Source organism: Phocoena sinus, chromosome 5 (assembly GCF_008692025.1).
Source record: "Phocoena sinus isolate mPhoSin1 chromosome 5, mPhoSin1.pri, whole genome shotgun sequence".
Classification (NCBI taxonomy): Eukaryota; Metazoa; Chordata; class Mammalia; order Artiodactyla; family Phocoenidae; genus Phocoena; species Phocoena sinus.
The window spans coordinates 10,187,762-10,208,389 of NC_045767.1; the positions used below are offsets into that span (position 1 = coordinate 10,187,762).

Sequence of the window (20,628 nt, forward strand, 5' to 3'; positions counted from 1 at the left end):
AACACTCATTCGTCCATTAATTCATTTTCTATCACATAATTATTTTGCGTTTATAATATGCATGGCTGGGTAATGAGTCTAAATATGCCAAGGGAGTATTGGATATTAACTAGTTTCAATGCACCCAAAGGCACACATTTTAAATGATATGTGATAAGTCACAGAGAAGCACTGCTGTCTGAATAAGTAAAACACAAATTGCCTACAGAAATTGCCAGATGTATAGATGTAAAATGAACAGTTCTGTTTCATATCTGCACCTCAGAAAGATTTTTATAGCTTTCATTTAAATCCTATTAGTTGAGGCAGACCATTGCTCAACAACTAAAGGAGAAGAAACAAGATAGTCTTATGATATCTCATTTATCTAGAGTATACAAAGGTTCCAGTCAGCTGCTACACCATTTAACTGGAGTAATCCCATAAATTGTGAATAGATTACCATTTTTCAAAGAAGTGAAATACTGTAAAATTCAGTGAACATTTAATTCTAACAGTAGATATATGGAGAATATGAACTGGGGTCAGGTTTTTTCTGATCCTGAGTTGTCATTTGTTTCTTGCTCACAGAGTTGATGTGAGTAAACTATTTGGATTATGAGAGATTAATTCATAATTACAGAATAAAAGAATTTAATGGAAAAATAGAAATACTGGTGTGATTCAAAAACCAGAGATTTGTCACAAAGAGATAAACTAAAAAAGTAAGAAAATTAGTTAGATTCACAAATCTAGAGGTATTCTTATAAAGACAAGTGAGAGAACAAAAATCTCAGAAATAGGATATTATTAAAAAAAAAAGTAGCACAACTTGGAGAAAAAGTGAACAGAAACAAACATATCTATTAAAAAAGGAAAAATTACTGAAAAACATGTCCATTCATTTAGTAACATATGGACCTAACAGACAAAAATGTCAAAAGGCCACCTATAAAAATACTTTCTGTGGAATTTAATATTTGATAAAGTGATGCTATGCTTATGACATTAGAGGAATATACAAATTCCAGAGAAAACACTACACAGGGGTACATAAGTATGAGGGTAATCTGTACCAGTAAGAAAAGTCATTTTATTTTGAATACTGTATATGCTCCTATATATATTTCATAATTCGTTTGACTTCAACAAATTATGAAAACTTAGAGGGCCAACTAAGATAATGAAGGAATTGGAAGATGTGTGACTCAACAAAACACACTCTACGACTTCAAAAAAGTAAAAACTTGAAGTGTTAGGTAGAAATAATATAGATGCCAAAAAGAATGTTCCTAAAATGAGGGTTACTGAAAAGAAGTCAAAGTGTCAGCAGCATTTTAAATGCAATGTTTCAAAGTTCTGACATCTTTTCTTACATTATGATATGTATGAGTTGGGTTGAAATTTCAAAAGGGCTCAAAAGTAGGCAAAAACAAAGTTAGGTCAGGAGACAGCTGCTTTTTTGACACACCTGGACTAGTCTAAATGTTGTATGCTATGAAAGCAGAATCAATTGTAACACTTTTCAATAAATGGTTTCCTACAGTCTTATGATTGTAGAAAATTTCATGGATTTAGGATTTAAAAATCATGATGTCCATGTAGTTTTTTTTCACTTTATTCAATATAATTTATTATTGTATGACCCTTTAAACAAATGAAAGAAAGATTTCACACATACATTTTAGATGAAATTTCATTGGCCATTTATCTTATGATTGTTTTCAATTCTTAGGGAATGACTAAGTTTTTGACAAGAAATCAACAGGTTTCCAAATAACAAATCCTCATACCTTTAGTACTGTATTGTTTAGGTGGATTTAAACTGAAAGATATGCTTGTTTCCAGACAAAAAAATCTGAAGAGATAATGTTCAAAATGTGAAACCAAAATCATAAGCAAGAATGATTACAAAAATAATATTAAACATGTTGTTTTAACTTTTGGGCTTTTCTAAATTACATTAATGCTATAACTTTTACCAGTTATATTCTTGAACTTGAATTATTTTTATGATCTTTATTTTTTCAGACTATCTAGATGTTTTATGTATAACTTACTGTGTCAGTTGAAAGACTCAGTAATTTTAAATAACATGTCAGTAATTTTAAAGAAATTCTTGAATCCTGTATGAAAAATATAACTAGTTTTAAACTCCAGAGAATATTTTTATTTCATTTTAATGTGTTGAAAACAATTATTGATTTTTATTAAGACAAAGTATTTTCATATTTTTTATTACTTTAATAAAAATTAAAGCTAAGCTAAAATTTATTAACATTTTAAGATAAATCTAAACACTATATTTTGACTATATGACCATGTTTAAATTTATTTACTCCATCTTTCAGCGTATCCCTTTGGTCCTTATCAGAGTGTTAGCAATATACAACATTATGACAAAAATAAGAGGAGGCATGCTTGTAAAGAGCTCATGACTAATGAGACAAGGTTTAAGAGATATGCTGAAAATTTCTCCTGATTAAAAAAATAAGTTCCATTTCATTAAATGCATTATGTATAGTCTTCATGGATCTTTTCTTATACATTAAAAAAAGAAGAAATATAATTGTATATAGGTATTTTTTTAGAAACACAAAGTACATTGTTTTTAATGTGCATACATGCACTTTTGTGTAAAAGTTGTTTTCTTACAATTTTTAAGTTTAACTTTAGCCATCAGAGGTGTAGAAATAGAAAGTTCTTGGGTGTAGACAATGATCTCATTTGTATTATTAAGCGTATCACCATTTCCCTGTCATTATTTTATAAATGACAGTGGTAGCCTGATTAGGCTTTTTTTAGGGCTTTACAAAAATAACTAAATATACAGTTACTTTTCTTAACATCAAAATGTTCATTATGTTCATTAAAAAACAAAATGCATGTTTAGCAAAAGAAAAACTGCTTCCTCAATAATTATTTAAACATTCTGATTTTAAATAAAGGTAATTAGTGCTAATTTTTAGCTTCTTTAATTACATAAGGGACGTGCTTTTCAATTTAGAAGATGAGAATATTTCCATTCCTGATGATAAATGATACACGTATTAACAACTACCACCATGTGAATTTGGGGGGCAAAATTGTCAGGAATGGAGGGTTTTGGTTTAGCTTATACAGTTAGATTAACCATAAAATTGACTATGCCTATTAAATCAGAGCTAGGAAGTAATTTTAAAGATAACTGTGTGAGACTAAGATGACATTAAACACTAGAAGTTAAAAAAAAATTCAGACATGATTAAAGTTATATGAAGAACTGAGGAGAGTATAAATAAAAACAACAAAATGCTATTTTTCTGCTTCTTTTTCATCCCGTCCACACTTCATCCCAAACCCTAAATTTTGAGCAGTATGAGCTGAGCTGGCTAAAACAGAAGACGGAAATTGTTATTCAAAATTAATTAATTATAATACACATCGGGAATGATATGCAAACAAATCTTAATTTTCTTGGTAAAATAATAGATGCATTCTTTGATTTCTAGCAGCACATATATCTGATAACATATTTTATAATTCCTGAAATCAGGGATCTAAATGAAATACTAGATTATTAAAAAGTAGAGAAATTTGCATTAAAATATATGTAGCATTAATATTTTTATCAACAAAAATTGTTACCATGATTCTTAAAATTAAAAAGAAAAACTAGTCAGTAGAGAAAAGACATTTGTAGATGTTCAAAATTTCAGTTCTATAATGTAAGTGAAATTTCCTCAAGGTTGGTACTCACTAAGAGTTAGAGGTTGAACTGATTTTTCACTATATTTGATGTAGATTTACCAGTTAATCTATGCTAACAGGAAATATTTGCATTTATTTAGAAATACAAATTCGAATTACTCTGAATCATATGCCCTTTGAATTTTTACCTTGAAATTATTGATAATGTACTTCTATAATGTATATTATTACTTTAAGTGAAACACTACTGAGAATATGTTTTGTAAAATTTGGAAAAGCTTGGTTTTTGATAATAAGTAAAACTTTAAATCCAGAAAGAATGAATAAAATTTTAAATCCAGAATTTAGTTTGAGGGGCAAAGACTGAATCATAGTCCTTATTTATTAAAATTTGATTTTAGGCTACTTTAATAAATATATGCTAAAGAATCTCAAAGCATTGTTGTTTTTCAGAGTGGTTGTATAAAGTTATCCACTTCGAGACTATGGTCCCAATATCGAAAGAGCTGACTACAATTATCAATGTCTCAATGTTAGAAGAAGCTACTATTTTAAATAAATGAATAATATTGCTGTGTTGATATGCTTTCATCGTGTAGTTCCTCTGATTCGGATAAGCAACGTGTATCCATGCCAACATATTACTAAATCACGTAGAATGATCAAACTGATGGCTGCAATGATTTCTGAATTTAGCCTGTGTTTAATGTCATTGTGGGAAAAGGATGATTAAGTGATAATGCTGGTAAGCAATAAGAAAACGAGATCTCTCGGTGATTTAACTGTGAAGAGATGTTTTTCCACCTTAAGACCTTCAAAACACATGGAAATCAAGTCAGCAGGTGAGCAGTATTCAAAGGAAATAGGAAGATCATTTGAAAAATGTTTTCAACAACATCAAAAATTATCTTTGATTGTAGCCAACCACCATGTCCTAACCCAGGAATTTGTCTTCTTGTTAAGTATATCCATTTTTCGATTGTAAAGTGCTGTCTGCATCCAAGAGTCACTTTTATCCTTGTTTCTGAAAACAACCTGAACTCTATTTTTACTAAGAAGAATGGCATGTTGAACTTTATTTCCTGAAAGGGAATACTTTGCTACAGCCTTTTACGGAATACTTACTCAAATATGGTGGTTTGTAAGGCGCTCGTGTATTAGACAGCAGTCCATCCAGCTCTTTCCTCTCCAGGGTGCTGTGAAGGGCCTTCTCTTTGCCGAAGGTGGAGAAGGACCTCTCCGCCCCAGGCTGGGCTTCTGGAGTTTCAAACACCTCAGTGTCTGGAACAGAGTCCATGCCAGGAACATGCAGATTGCTACGATAATCAGCAGCCTGGCGTCCATCAGAAGGGACAAATGAAGGCATCCAGCACCGATCTGAGTGGCCCAGGGCTTTACATTCCTCGGTGCAGTTGGAGAAGAGATCCATACCTGCGAGCAGAAAACACAGAAGCTATGGAGGGAGCCTTCACCAACATGACCAGCTACTTAGAAGTGAAAAGTTACAGGCAGCATAAAGAGAAATGGGTGAAGGTATCTTGACAAATTTTTCTTGTTTTAACCTGACAGGAGCCAAAAATCGCTTTACATTATTTTATAAAGGGTAAGACTCTTGGCAAAGAGGCCTCTGAGATAGATGTTTCTCAACTACTCAGGATATCGGGGGGGAAATGTTGGCTCTAAATTATTTAAATAACTAGAAAATAGTGAGAATGAATATTTTAAAAAAATCTCTCGTGAAGTTCATAACAGAGAAAAAACCGAAGTGGCAAACCTTCGTTATCCATAATCTCTAATGATGTTAAGTCATCTGATATTTTTTTTCTTAGAGACAAAAAGGGAAGAAATATGGGAAGTACTAGTGATGACATTTAGATTATAAAATCTGGACATGAAATAAAAAGTGAAATTCAACAGAAACATGGCATACATACTGATACATCAGTAAATAACAAGAATAAAATAAGATTTCGTGAGTGGCCAAGAGCATGCTTTCTTAGGTTCCTAGAAAATGACTTCCTAAAAGTTATTTTTCAGTGACACTCTCGTAGTCCATATTACTACAAACCACTTATCATTTACCACCTTAGACAAGTCCAGAACAAATGACTGTAATTAGTGAAACCAAGGTAACAAGTGCAATATGAGTCAGCTGCAAACGCTATTGACAAATACTTTATTACTTGTTCTATATTGGAAAACACTTGTCCTAGACAACACAGAGCTGTTTGCTTACTAATCCTAGATAGAATACCAAGATTTCAAACGACATCTTCAAGTTTCATTGTCTCCCATAGATTGACAAGAATATTAAACACGTTATTTATGACTCAGGAAAGCTCACTCACTTTCTTAAGAAAACATAACAATTTGGGGGCACTATAGAATACCATTTGTTATTCATTTTGATAACTAGCAGTAGGTGAAAAAATAAGTACATAAACAAAATCACATTTTAACGTGTTTCTAAACAGAGCAACGCATTTATTAAATATGTTTAAAAACAGGATCAATTTGAAATAACCAAAGTGTGATTAGTCCGTATGTCAGAAACTCTCAAATGCATGAAATGCCTGGTGTGGAAAAACTAGGGATTATTTTTTTGACCAACAGAGTAATATTTATGTCATGAACACACTTGATTTTTTTTCTTTAAATGTTATGAGTGATTTGAGCTCTTGAACAAGTTTTAGTTTGCAAATTCCTAATGGTATTCTACTAGTACTAATTTACTTTTTTGTGTATATATTTTAACATCTCTCTATATAATATAAAGAAATCAATTTTTCACAATTATTAAACCTCCAGATTATCCTCAAGTATTTTGGAGTTAAGAACAACTAATTACATATATTATGTTTTAAGAAATAACACCAAGCTTCTTATCATATATTAATCTCACTTTACAATGACTTTTTTATTTTAAATTAAACTACGTATAATGCTAAGTCTGACTTCAATTCTAACATTCCATTGATAATTGATGCATAAGCCTGGAAGTAAACTACTGATCAGTGAACTGTTGAGGAACATAAACATGAGCTGAAGCCAAGATAAGGAATCAGACTAAGAACAGCATGTAAAACATGTCAATTTTTCTGTAGACACCAGGGAAGTTCAGTTGTCCTATGCCTGTAAGGAGATAGGTATTTAACAAAAAAAAAGAGGAAGGGAAGGAGAATATCCCTGATGCACACTGACATATGAGCTAGGTAGAAGTTAGAGAACCAGAGACGTCTCTTTTTGAGGCACTGTACTCTAAATGCTCCCTATTTATAGTGTGATAAGGAATAAAAGGCCTTTTTGATAGGTGGAACTACCATTAATAGTAAATTACGAGCAATTATATATTTTAAAAATAAATTCATGTCATTAAATTTGAAGTTGATGAAAAAATTCAAATTTTAAGACAGAATTGTTTTATTGGATCCTGATAAAGATGGGTACTAATGCAAAATTTGATATTAATACACTTTTTCATCACATAACTGATCAAACCCTTTCAGATATACCTCATGAGACCATTAACAATCTTTCACATCTGTTTGAACACTGTACCCAAGTATTCTTATAATTTTGAAAATGATAATCACAGAGAAAAATTTTAATAACCTAGTCTCTCAACATTATCATTAAGATGTTTGCCTATGTTAGAGGGTACTTTTAGTAGAGTTTGTTTTTATGGGTAGTTTATATTCAGTTGTGCCCATTTTCTTCTCGCGGAGTGTATGTTTTTCTGCCTCTTTGACTTATTAGAGGCTAGTTAAAATTCCCTTAGATGATGAAGTAAAGTTCTCATGAATTGAGAACCTGTAAAACAAAACATATCATGTGCATAACAAGAAAAGTGAGGAATATGATAAAGTTTTCTGTTGGAAGAACACTGTTACTTGCCTGAAAGGGGAACACTTGTAAATAATGTTCTTAATAAATTTATGAGCTACTCCTTTTAAAGTGGGATCCCCATAGTGATAACACAGCTTTATATAACTACAAGGAAAGGGAATATGGCACACATTCTGCATGTAGATGTTTCACCAGTTTTACTGATAAGACAAGTATACTAATTTATCATGAGGAAAATATCAGACACAGAAACAATTTTTTAAAATCATATAAATAGTGCATCAATAAATTTCAAATAAGTTTTAGAAACATTCACTGAAAATGTTTTTTTCATTTGTCTTAGATATATAGTTTGAGAACCAAATACATCTTGCCCATTTACTGGTCCTCACCTTAGGGAGCCATTGACTAAAATTATTTTAAAATTATTTTATCTTTTTTCATATATCACTAATCCCATTAAATAATTAAATTATATATATATATATATATATATATATATATATATATATTTTTTTTTTGTGGTATGCGTGCCTCTCACTGTTGTGGCCTCTCCCGTTGCGGAGCACAGGCTCCAGACACACAGGCTTAGCGGCTCACGGGCCCAGCTGCTCAGCGGCATGTGGGATCCTCCTGGACCAGGGCATGAACCCGTGTACCCTGCATCGGCAGGCGGACTCTCAACCACTGTGCCACCAGGGAAGCCCTAAATATATTATTTTAATGACCAGATAAGCAGAGGCATATTTAACTTTTGTGGTGGTAAATGACTGCATAAAGGACAGGAATGTCAGTTATTTCAGTACATGGGACATTTAAAAATGCATACCTTTCACATTGCTTTCGGAATATTTTAACAGCTCAAACTGAAGTCCCAAGAGAAAATAAGTTTAACTTCTTTTTTTTTTTTTTCTTCTTGTTCAAATGCCCTTACTTTAGAACCTGTGGGATTTGTATAGCAGACAAATACAGGCCAAGCCTGAGTTTTGGTAATTCCTAAGAAGCATTTCAACATACATATTTTATTTACAATTTCTTATCCTATTTATTTATTTTTTTCCACTTCTCAGAAATGTCTGTTCTGCAAGGCATGACAGCTGAAATGATAGACTGCCTGTTATGCAAAGATATATTCAGACAAATTTTTAAATACATCTTTTTTAACTAGCAAGTAACTTGATCCCTTACAGTCAGAGGCAGTGATATTACCACTGAGAACAAACTGATTCCAAAAAGGTATCTGTATTCAATTTGTGCTGTTTTCTGATGAATGTAATACTATAAATTTACATGCTCATTTCTCTCTCACATACCAAGCCTTCAGAAAATATGTGGGGTTTTTTTCCCCCAAATATGATAAATAATTTAAAAAATCAACACTCAAGTTTTGGAGGAAATTTCAAGTCTTCCTTTAATTATTTAACACTGGAGAAATTACAGATATTAACTCTAACCATAAATATTGCTATAATTTTTAGGAAAATTTGATTTGAGAGCAGAGATTTAACAACATAATTCACCCATGAAAAAAATCAAAACATGCACATCAAAATTTTCTCCTTACTTATCTTTCAAAATGTTTATATTTTTCTCTGTTTTCTCTTAACATTGGTCTTATATTTTTTCCAATTTTAAATGTCTCCTCATTATCAAGTTGTAGCTCACATTTTCACCAGAAACCTTAACAGAAAGTTTTTGCTTATTCAGGCAATGGTATGAATTCACTTTATTTATAAAGCCAGAAACTAATTGCCATTATCTAAATTCTTATTGGAGTCAGGAAAGGGGAATTTGTATTTTATGACAAACCAAGAATTCTCTTATTGACATTGTAGTAGTAGTGCAGTGGCTTAATGCATTTCATGATATACTTTTATCTACTAGTATGAAAATACCAATAATACGAATCACTTAATTCTTTAAATTTATAGCCAAGTTTTGACCATGTGTCATGTATAAATCTCATGATAATTAGGTAAGAAATTGACACATTGAGAAGCTAAGTTCCCTTTATAACTAAAAGAAAAATTTACAAGAAGAGAAATTTGAAAATTTTCAGGTAAATATAACAAGTAACATTAACTGAATCATCACTTACTAGCATTTTCTTCTTCAATACATATTTCAAGAAGGCACAATTATTAAAAATAAATTCATAATTAATCCTAGTATGTACATGGTAAGTATTTAATAAATGGAAAAAAATTTCTCACAATTAAATAGATTGCCTTAGATCTACCTCCAAAAATATTAAAATGTTTAAGAATATACAACTAAAAATGTTGTATCAGTATTTAAATTAGACAAAAATTCTATCTTTTAATCTAATGGTATTATAAAATTGAAAATATATTGGTTTTAAGTTCATTTTATTGTTTTTTTATCTTTTTTTTTTTTTTTTTGCTATTTAAGCTTTGATTAATCAGTTTCTCCCCTTGTGATGGTTTATGTAAGCATTTACCACATCTCCTTGGACTTCTGCCATATCTAACCAATACATCAATACTGCACTGAAAAAAACGGAAAGCACCTTGACAAGGCTATAGAAAGTAAGTGCCACAGAGCAGTGGTCAAGCCGAAGAATTTCACACATGGAGCCAGGTGCAGTGGAAAACTGAAAAAGCTTATGTGATTCTCTGTGCAGCTGCCTCCGTGTTTAAAGCCCTTCTATGAACAAGATTGGTGACTGCAAATGGCTTAGAAAGGAGAAAAGCAAGGGGGGGAGGGAGGAGAAAGAACAAAAAGGAAAACTATTCATAGAAGAATAAATAGAAGGAATATCCAAATAAATAAATACAAGCTAATGTTAACATAGAAAAAGAAAGTGGGAATAAATAAAAACTTAGGAAGTTTAAACAGGTGAAGCACTAAGCTAAACAGTGTATATAATGTAGTATGAAATGAGGTACAAACTAAAGAATTCAGAATCTATTTCTTTTCAGTGCTGTTTTTCCTTGATAGTCTAACTTTCCCCCTTTATAACCTAGCTCAGTGGGATCTGCTTATTAGCACAAAAGTTTTTCATATTCTAAACCTGGAAATGTATGTGCTATGAAGAATATTCTCTAAATATTGCAAAATTGGAAGACCATCAATACTTGGTTTTAGAAGGTAATAAAGCAGATGTACTTATTTACCTGAAATAGGCTTAACTTTTTGGAAATACTGTGGCTACTTGGTGTAAAGTTTATAGTACCCAACAAAGAATGGACAGGAAAAAGTCATTAACATCTTAATTCTCTGCATTTAGGGTTTTATACTTTACAAGGTAAACACTTCAAAATCATTTTTACAATAAAATTAGACATATTAAATCTGACTTAAATTCAGCACACGAAGGTATAATTACTTCTTAATACGAGTGTGTTATTACAATTTGAAAACAGCTATCATTGTGCCCAGTATGTGGTGGCAGCTCTATAACTGCTAATGAAGTAGATTGTTAATTCTGTAATACTTTTACATGTTTAAGAACTCAAAGATAGAAAAAAGAATTTGCCATTTTGATAAGAAAAACTGCCTGCTTTTAAATATGTTTTCCTTACACAATTTAGCATTTAAAATTTCCTTTTAATGTTTTGACATCTCAAATAATTTAAAAGAAACATTACCAAAATGGCAACATTGAGCGCCTGTGAAATGAAAGAGCTAGTGGGAAGGCGCACTGATAAGAATGTATTCCCATCCATGTTCCAAATTTAACACTTTTTGCAGATGTTTATTCATTTCTCTTTTTTCGGTTATTATGGCTCATTATGTCTGAGGGGACTAAACTAATTGAAATGTTCATTGAGATTGGAGTGCTACAGAAAAAAAACAAAAAAACTAAAAAAATAAAGTAGGGGGGAGTGGGAAAGGAATAAAGTGCACCCAAGGAACCATGCAGCAGTGGATACTCTTTTTTTTTTTTTTTAATTTTAAGCATTTTGTTTCAAAAGTTTTAAAAGGCAGACTATTAAATTAGAAACTCTGAAAAAGGAATAGGAATGAGCAATTCTAAACATATACCTTTTAAAAGATAACAATAAATCATATGTCATATATAGGCCAAAAATGAAAGGGACTTTGTACTCAAATATAAACTTCTGGCAAGATCTGGTTTGTTGTCAGGTTCCCAGACACTAAATAGATGCTCTGTTCACTTAGCGTGAAGGCCCGCAAGGGGCAGGGACCTCCGGGGATTCTTGGCAGTTCTCAAGTCTCATTAGGTCTGCATATTAATGACTTGCAGCAATATAAAGAGACCCTTGAGCAGCCTTTTTTTCCCCTCCTCCTGCCTGCGTTTCCCAAGGCTAAGGCAGCCTCAGACACGGCACACATAAGCCAAGTGAGAGGCTTGCAGCCACCACTGCTGCCAGGCGACCGTGGGGCTGATACTGCCCTTTGGCACACTGCGTCAGCACCGTTCAGAGGCCCAGGGAGCGTGTTAAGGAATGGGTGCTCTCGAGGATCAATGGTACCTTGAAAATGAGAACCCTATCACCCTACACTTAATCACTAACCAAAATAAAGCTCAAAGCTCAAGTGAATGAAGTTGGACCTTGAGACAGTCCAATGATGGGCGTCTTAGAAGTTATAAAAGTTAGCTTGCCTTTGCCTTTCTTTATGTGTCAGATGAACACAAAACTCAATTGAAAAAGAAAAAGCAAAAAAAAAAAAAAAATCAACAAGCACCCTTCATAGTTGAAATGCAAATTAAGTGGAAAGAAAACCCAAACCTTGTGAAATTGTTTTCATTATTTTAAGGTACATATTTTATTTCTTTTAAGTGTTTTCTTTAATTATTAGTAGTTAGAGTTATCAGGATCCTATAAAACTTAAAGGGTAAATTTATATAGAAAAAGTAAAGTAAGATAAAGTAAAACAAAGTAAAAAATACGTATCACGTTGTAACCTCCATCAGTGAATACCATTAAGCCCGCATACAAATATACCTAGAGTTCAACTTTTGAACATGGATCCAATGAAAATATGAGGGAACCTAGGATGCTTCAGAAAATACACATTATCAAATGTTAACTAGTGTCCTGAAGCCTAAGAACCCAGGATTGGAAATCCTGCTTTCAACCTATTCATGATTTTAATCACCATTCCTTCTCTCATTCAATATTCGTTGACATGTAAAATGCCTTGCTCTGGAAATGGAGAAATTTGGATTCTGGTCCCCAATCATCCACTCATCCTCTTGTGACCTTGTGCAGGTCAACCAATTTCATTCATCTTCAGTTACCTCATCCGTAAGCAAGTCTAATAATATCGTAATTGACTGAAGACTGAGGACTGGACCACGCGAGAAATCTATGGCTTTTGTATGCAGTATAATTCCAGGAAAGAACATTACATAAAAAAGAAACGTTTCATAGTCTAACATATTCCACAATGAATTTCTAGCTTTCATTCTCTGAAGGAACAGTAAATATTACAATCCTCTTCGAGTATACAATTGTCGACATAGGATGGCACCATTCTTCTGTAGATTTACTAACACTAAAAATTACCTAGAACATCATCCTTTCAGGATTGATTTTTGAAAAACACTATAAAAGTCAGCATTGCCCTTTGATCACACTTACCAGCTGACTGGCCGCGGTTGGTGGCATCGTGATCACTATCTCCCTGTTCACTGTCTCCATGGCCACTGTCCTTAGAGCTTACTATGTCGGCTTCCTGGAATGCAGAACTAGAAGTACAAAAATGTGAATATTAGAATAAAAAAGGTGAAGAAACACAGAAAACATTCTTCTGCCACCACATGGTCACTGATGGTGCTGCAGATGCCTAGAGCTCTCAGGTGGCTTTATTTCTGCTTAAAGCTAGTTTTCATAACCTTAAGCCTAACTCTCTAAAATTAAACATTAGCAGTTAGTTGGAGCCGTTAAGGCATGTAAAGTTTAGCCATTATTCTGTGATTGGAACTAAGCATATGTTTATATCATTTTCATAGAAGATATATATATGTATATATCTGGAACAGCTAGGAAGATTATTAGAAGCAGTGTAGGAGTGTAAACTGACAAAATATTCAAGTATACTTAGTGGTTGTACGTAAATGAAACACACCAATATTTTTAAAGTTTATTGTCTAGGAAACCTAACGTAATCAGTATTTATGTCCTGCCCTAATTGGAAATACTTTATCATTTTCTATTTTGATATTGAATAATATACCTAATTCCTACTTTTAGTAGGTAGTAATTTGTCCATACACCAAGGTAGGAAAAAAAAAAGGAGTCCATACCTGTTAACTCGGCGAGGTCTGTCAACTAGATAGCTGAGCTCTGCTCGCTGGTGTTTAGTCTAGAAAAAAAATAAATAAATCAAGAGCATTTGAATGCTAAGGGTTTAACTAACAAGTCTGCTTTTGAAGTTAGGAACTAATTCTAGCTTAAGTAATTGTGTACATTTTTATGAATATCTAAGCTGTCCTAAAGCCTCAGACTAGTGATTGCTGGGTAAAGGCAAGAAGATATGCAGAGACACTTCAATCTAGATCTTCAGTAAAGGTTAAAAAAAAAATGCAGAGATAAAAGGCCAATTTTAAGTGTGTGTGTGTGTGTGTGTGTGTGTGTGTGTGTTAAGGAGAGAATGCAAATGACCTCATAGCTGGGGCTCATAAACTATTGTCTCCAATAGGGTCAACCTAGTTATATATGCTACAGTCTTTCTGTTTCAGTGGCCTAGATACAGTGTTTAGGTGCATATACTGGTTGACACAAGAAAAACAGCACGCTCAATAAGAAAAAGTTTGGATATTTTATGGAATTATTTTGTTGTTTATTTTCAAAATGTGCTTAAGATACAAATGAGCTGTACAAATATTCATGAAAATCAATGAATAATATCTAAGACTCAAAATAAATGAAATAACCTGCCAAGAAAGGAGTTCATAATCCTCCCTTCCCTCCTGGCCCCAATTCTTTTTCCCCTCCAAACACCCCCTGCCTTCTCCTCCCCGCCTCCAGCACCCACACGCCTTTTCCGGTCCAAACTTTCTTTTACAGAAATCAACTCCGTTCTCCCCCCCTCCCTCCCTCCTTTCAACTTCGCTACTTCTCCATCTTATAAAAAGAAATCGGAATTGACAAGCCAAATTCTTGGATGAAGAAAGCCAACAGCAGTGAGTTATCCGAAACGGTGGCAAGAAGGTAATTATTAGCTAAAAGATATACTCAAGACAACAATTGTTTAAGCCTTCCGTTAGTTTACGCTTACAGGGGTTTGTGCCAAAGCAACTTCATTCAAATTCACACTGTGTGGGCGTTCGGCTTCAAGAGCGTCTGTAAATGCTGTCCAGAGCAGAACTGAAGGCTTTTTTTGCAACCCGAGTTCAAAGGACAAGGATCTGATAACTCATTCACTAAAACATGCATTCAAGTTTAGACAACTGTGCAAAGTTAAACAATCTATAGCTTACTTTTACACGCGACTGAAAGCATCGATAAACAAAGCAAAACAATGAACTTTATTAACGCCTGGGACAAATGCAAAGAGAAAAAAAAAAACACCTTTGCCAGCGCCAGAAGGTCCTTCCACCGCATTTCCCTCTCCCCACCGCGCACTTTCCCCTTTACCCCCAGATTTCTAAGAAGGGAAAAGACTGAGGGGGGGTTGGGATTTTAAAGGAAAGATGCCAGAGGGAAGAGGGAAGGTCCAAGGTGGCAAAGTACCAAAGGAGGGGAATGAAAATAAACGTGGAGGGGTGGAGCGCAGAAAATTAGGGACAACACGAAGTTTAAGTTATACACGAAAGTGTGGGAGAGGTGACTCCCCATTCCTGCCTCCACAAAGATACAAGTGAGCTAATATCCTAAAAATAAATACACAGTGCACCAGAGATACAAGGGCCGGGCTAGAGGAGGCTTTCGGATGGAGGAGATGAGAGATGGTGGTCCTGGCGCTTCAGCCTTACCTCGTTGGACAAAATGCTTCCGTTGGAGATGATGTCGGGCTGCTGGTCTGTGTAGCCGGTGACGATGGCCCCGCAAGGGTTGTGCTCAGTGTCCGTACTCCGCGAAGGGCTGCAGGGTTTAAGGAACATCAGGTCGGTCTTGGCGGACTCGGGGGTCAGGCAGACCTGGTAGCAGTAATTCTGGTTGTGGTGATGGGAGCCGAAGCCCCCGGACTCCTCCACCGGCACTTGGGCCGGGTTACTGGGTACGTTGGAGCTTTGCACCAGCATGATGTCCGACTTGCTGAGTTTCTTCTTGCGCGCCCGGGCTTGGCGGCCGCAGCAGGTCGAGCCGCCACCGCTGCAGCAGCAGCAGCAGAGGCAGCAGTCGCTGGCCAGACACGTGTAGATGTTGAGCTTCTTCTCTTTTTGGCAACGCACGGCAAGCACGATCATGGCCAGCAGGAAGATGAAGGACACCGAGCCCAGCGCGATGATGAGGATGAGGGTGAGGTCCAGCGAGGTCTCCCCGCCGCCGGAGCGGCTGGGGCGCTGGTGCTCCCCTGACCCCCCGCCCCCGCCCCCGCCCCCGCCCTGAGGCTCGACAGAGCCATCCACCAGCTGCACCACCAGGGTGGCGGTGGAGGACAGGGGAGGTTGCCCGTGGTCGCGCACCTCGATCACCAGCTCGTAAGGCCGCTGGGGGTCGCGCTTGGCCGGCACCCGGCGCGCCGTGCGGAGCTCCCCGGTGCGCCAATCCATGCGGAAGAGGTTCATTTCGTTACCCCGCACAATGCTGTAGGTGAGCCGGGCGTTCTCGCCGTCGTCCGCGTCCACCGCGGCCACGCGGGTCAGCAGGTAACCGGGCTCCGCCGAGCGGGGCAGCACCTCGCGCGCCGGAGTCCCGTTGCGCCCCGGAAGGGGCGCCACTATGGCAGGGGCGTTGTCGTTCTGATCCACGATGAGGATGTTGACAGTGGCGTTGCCAGCCAGCGCCTGGGGGCTGCCGGCGTCCCGGGCTTCCACCTGGAAGCTGAAGTCCTTGAGCTGCTCGTGGTCGAAGGAGCGCAGGGCGTACAAGTAGCCGTTCTCGGAGTTGATGGATACGTAAGTGAAGACGCTCATGCCCTGTATCTGGCACTCGAGGATAGAGTAGGCTAGCTGGGCGTTGGCGCCCTCGTCACGGTCTGTGGCGCTCACCGCGTAGATGTAGGCGCCCGGCACATTGTTTTCGGTCACATACACGTCGTAGACCGGCTGGCTGAATCGCGGTGCGTTGTCGTTCACATCGGACACCTGCACCTGGATCGACTTGCTGGTGGAGAGCGCAGGCTCGCCCTGGTCCCGAGCCACCACGGTCAGGGTGTAGGAGTCCCCCGCCTCTCGGTCCAGAGGGGCCTCGGTCACGATGGTATAGTAGTTTTTGAAGGAAGACTTGAGGCGGAACGGCACATCCCCCAGCAGCTCGCACTGCACCTGCCCATTCTCCTCTGAGTCGCGGTCGGTCACGCTGAACAAGGCCACCACCGTGCCGGGCGCCGCGCCCTCGCTCACCGCCTCCTTCACGGTGCTGAAGCTGATCTCTGGCGCGTTGTCGTTAGCATCCAGCACTCTCACGATCACCTTGCAGTGCGCGGGCACGGCGTTGGGGCCCAGGTCCTTGGCTTGTACGTACACTTGGTACACCGGGCTCTCTTCGTAGTCCAGCTCGCCGCTCACCTCCAGTCGGCCAGTGCGAGGAGAGAGTCCGAAGAGCTCTCGCGCCCGGGGCGAAATGTGGCTGCTGAAGGAATACACGACCTCGCCATTCTGGCCCTCATCTGGGTCCGTGGCGTTAAGCTGGATCACGAGCGTGCCCGGCGGCGAGTTCTCTGGGAGGGACACAGTGTAGACGGGTTGGTCGAAGGCGGGCACATTGTCGTTGGAGTCCAGCACTCGGATGGTGAGTAGGGCCGTGCCGGTGCGCTGCTGTTGGGGGAGCAGGCCCCCTCCCGCTCCGCCTCCTCCGGCCCCTCCTCCCCCGTCCACCGCGGTCAGCACGTAGCGGTGCACCGCTTGCTGCTCTCGGTCCAGCGGCTTCTCCAGCACCAGCTCGGCGAATCGGTTGCCATCCCCCTGGGTCTGCACGTCCAGGGAGAAGTAGCTGTTGGGGGTGATCTCGTAGTCGCGTAAGGAATTGGTGCCCACGTCTGGGTCGAATGCGCTCTCCAAGGGGAAGCGGGTGCCCGGCGTGGCGCTCTCAGAGATCTCCACGGTCAGGTCCGGCTCCGGGAAGGAGGGGGGGTTGTCATTGATGTCCAACACCTCGATCTCCACCCGGAACAGCTCCAGGGGGTTTTCCAGGAAGACCTCCAGGTGCAGGACGCAGGAGGGGCTCTGCTTGCAGATTTGCTCGCGGTCAATCTTCTCGTTCACGTACAGCACCCCGGTCTCCAGGTTGAGGTCCAAGTAAGGGGTCCGAGAGTTGGGCGCCGTTTGAAACCCGCGAGCCGAAAGTTTTGTAATGTCCAAGCCCAGATCTTCAGCTATATTCCCCACGAAAGTGCCATGTTCCTGCTCCTCCTGGACCGTGTAGTGAAGCTGGGAAAAGACTCCTTCCACCATCCAGAGCAAGGCGAAGAATAATAGCACAATCATCTCCAAAGGGAAAGGAAGCAGCTTCCCGCAGCCAGCCAGCCACCCAATCGCCTCCCCAGCCACCACGAAAAAAAAAAAAATCTCAAATAAAAGTGCGCTCTGTGTGTGGGGGGGGTGGGGGGGCTGTCTTGTGGCTTTCTGTCCTTAAAAATCTAATTACTTTTGCCTCATTTTAGGGTTTCCCCCAGTTCAGCCTAATTTTTCAATCTTAGCGCAGGAAGGGTGACAGGCGTCCCCTTTCCTCATCTGTAATCTTTCCACTGACCAATTAATAAAATAATAACAATAGTCAGCGTCCTTTATTCCGACAGTCTTGGCGCAACGCGGTGCTGGCAAAGCCCAAGGAGGAAATTTTGATATTTCAAGACTGTCCTCGGTTTGTCTTCTTGCTGATGGGAGGAGAAGAATGAGGTGGAAGAGGAAGAGGAAGAGGAGATGCTGTTGGCACCGCTGAACATGCCTCTTAACGTCAACGGCTGGCAAATGCAGAAGAGCTTAAAAACGGCGAGAGAATTTTGTGCCGAAAAAGCAAAGAACGGTTCTGCAGCATAAAACTTTCATTCTCTTCATTTCTCCGGATGGATGTGCTTCTTGGCATTTTTTCCTCTTTCGCTCTATTTGTAGTTTTTGGCTTTCATAGTCTTACTCTCTGTCCTCATCTCCACCGTCGTTTGCCTCTCTGGAAGTGTGAAGAGCAGTTTCTTTCTTGCTGTTTCCTTCCCAAGCCTCTTCTTCCCTCTAACCTATCTCTCTTCTTTCCAGTCCTTCCCTCCTCCTGCCTCAGCCCCAGAGCCTGCGATCTCGGCTGGCAGTTTCTGAGCTCCGAGCGCTCCGCTTCCCTGTTTTTGCGCAGCGCCCTCATTCTGCCAACCAATCGCTGAGAAGCACCACCCACCGAGCCACCGCTAATTGGCCAACCTGACCGTCAAGCAGGCGCGTCACGCAAGCAACCGGGCCGGGCGGGATGCAACCCGCGCCCGGGCTGCCGGGGTGAGTGTGAGTGTGAGCGCGACCACAGCCCGGCAGGTCCCGAGGCGCTAGCTGGGACTCTGCCACGGAAAGTTCCCAGTCCCCGGCCGCAGGTAATGGCGAGGGAATAGAGAGGTTCCCCTGTTTGCATCAGCAAATGCGAAAACATAATAGCAGCGGTATCCTCTCCCAGGAGCGGGGTTTCCAATGACGCTAGCATTCTTTTTCCTTTAAGGTATTTTCCTTGCTACTGTTCGTGGAAATAAGTCACCGAGAACAGGAAAAAGTTGCAGAGGGGCCACTAATTGGCAGGGGTTACCTAATTAAGGGACTCTGGTGGAGATTGGCAGGGCTTTTAAAAAACAGATACGATAAGGACTGTGTTAAACTAAGTGTGAGGGTCTGAAGGGGCCGTGTAGGGAGGGGTGAAGCTTAGGTGGGTCCTGAAAAGCCGCGGGATTCAAGCCCAGGGTTGAGGGCTGGCGGCTCCTATAGACGTGCGGCCGCGTTAGACTTACCTCTTCCCTTCCTAAACGTACATCCACAATATTCTTACCAAATAGATTAATGCGCTTGGGGACCCGGGTTGAGCTGTGAACCCTTCGGTCAGTGACTGAGGAGTTTCATCTGAGCTCCGCTTTGGAGCCCGCCCGCCTAACGCTGGCCTCGCGGGGCTCTGGCTTGTTCGCTGCAAGGCGCCGCGGATGTGCCTGCGCGTCCCCCCGGCCAAGTGCGACGCCGCGGCGGCGCGCACAGGCTTTTTTCTGCTTATTCTGACAATTGGAGAGCTCCCCCCTCCGCCCTCTGCTAGACCGGAGCACCGATTCTTGCCCAGCTTGGGGCAAGACCGCTGTATGAGGGCAGCTGGGCGGCGGCGAACGCGGGCGCGGGCGGAGGCGGGGGTGGGTGCATGGGCTGGGTCGCTGCACACGCGGAGCCAGAGTGTGTGCCGCTGCGGGTATCTGCGAACGCGCTTGCACATTCACGGTGCTCGCATCCATCCTTCCTAGTCCAGCGCACAGCTCTGTGTAAGCCCCAACGGAGCACCCTCCACCCCTCCTCCCGGGTCGCGAAGGATGCGCTTGACGAGCTCCGAGGGCTCACTCCTGAGGCGCGGGGGCAAAGCGGCGCGTAAACGCACCCAGTTCCTGTGAAGTTGAAATAGAGCGCGAACTCTTCAATGCGAGAGAGTGGATTGAATGTTAATTCTCCAAGAAAAGATTTAAAAAAACCCCAGAAAACATAATTGTGTATTAATTAGTGGGCTGTAAGGGGTTGTTTATTCAAACGCAAGCCGCCCTTGTTCAGTTTCCTTCTTATGCCACAGGATGGGAAGGTCCCTTGGGGCTTCCTGGTAATGAATGACCTGAGAGCAACACCGCCACAACCTGCGGGAAAAGGAGAGTCGTTTCCCCGACCCCGAGGTACGTTGCCATTCCCTCCTGGCGGGGAATTAAGGAGGGCGAGTGGCCATGGGCGTGATTATAGACTGAGGCATGCCCCTGCGAGTGCGTGTCTGCTGCCCTAGCCCCCCGCCCCCCTTGGCTCTTTCATGGAGATGGGTCCTGCCTTTGAGCGGTTAGAAGGAAAGGATGCCAGCAAAAATGGCTAATCCTTTT

The 20,628-nt window shown here is 39.8% G+C and overlaps 1 protein-coding gene across 2 annotated transcripts in view; it reads right to left on the reverse strand.

Annotated features, from left to right (window-relative positions):
• PCDH10 (protocadherin 10) overlaps positions 1–18,201 on the reverse strand; it is a 38,692-nt gene extending 20,491 nt beyond the window's left edge. Inside the window, exons 1-4 of one of the 2 annotated variants that reach the window (XM_032633639.1) lie at positions 15,425–18,201; positions 13,754–13,812; positions 13,089–13,195; positions 4,795–5,100 (exon numbers count right to left, since the gene is read on the reverse strand). In XM_032633639.1, the coding sequence (XP_032489530.1) occupies positions 4,795–5,100; positions 13,089–13,195; positions 13,754–13,812; positions 15,425–18,040 (3,088 nt within the window). In that variant the 5' untranslated portion in view covers positions 18,041–18,201. Of the gene's footprint in view, positions 1–1,581; positions 5,101–13,088; positions 13,196–13,753; positions 13,813–15,424 lie in introns of those variants that run through there. The other variant, XM_032633638.1, reaches the window with a different exon arrangement.
• Between the last annotated feature and the right edge of the window lie 2,427 nt (positions 18,202–20,628).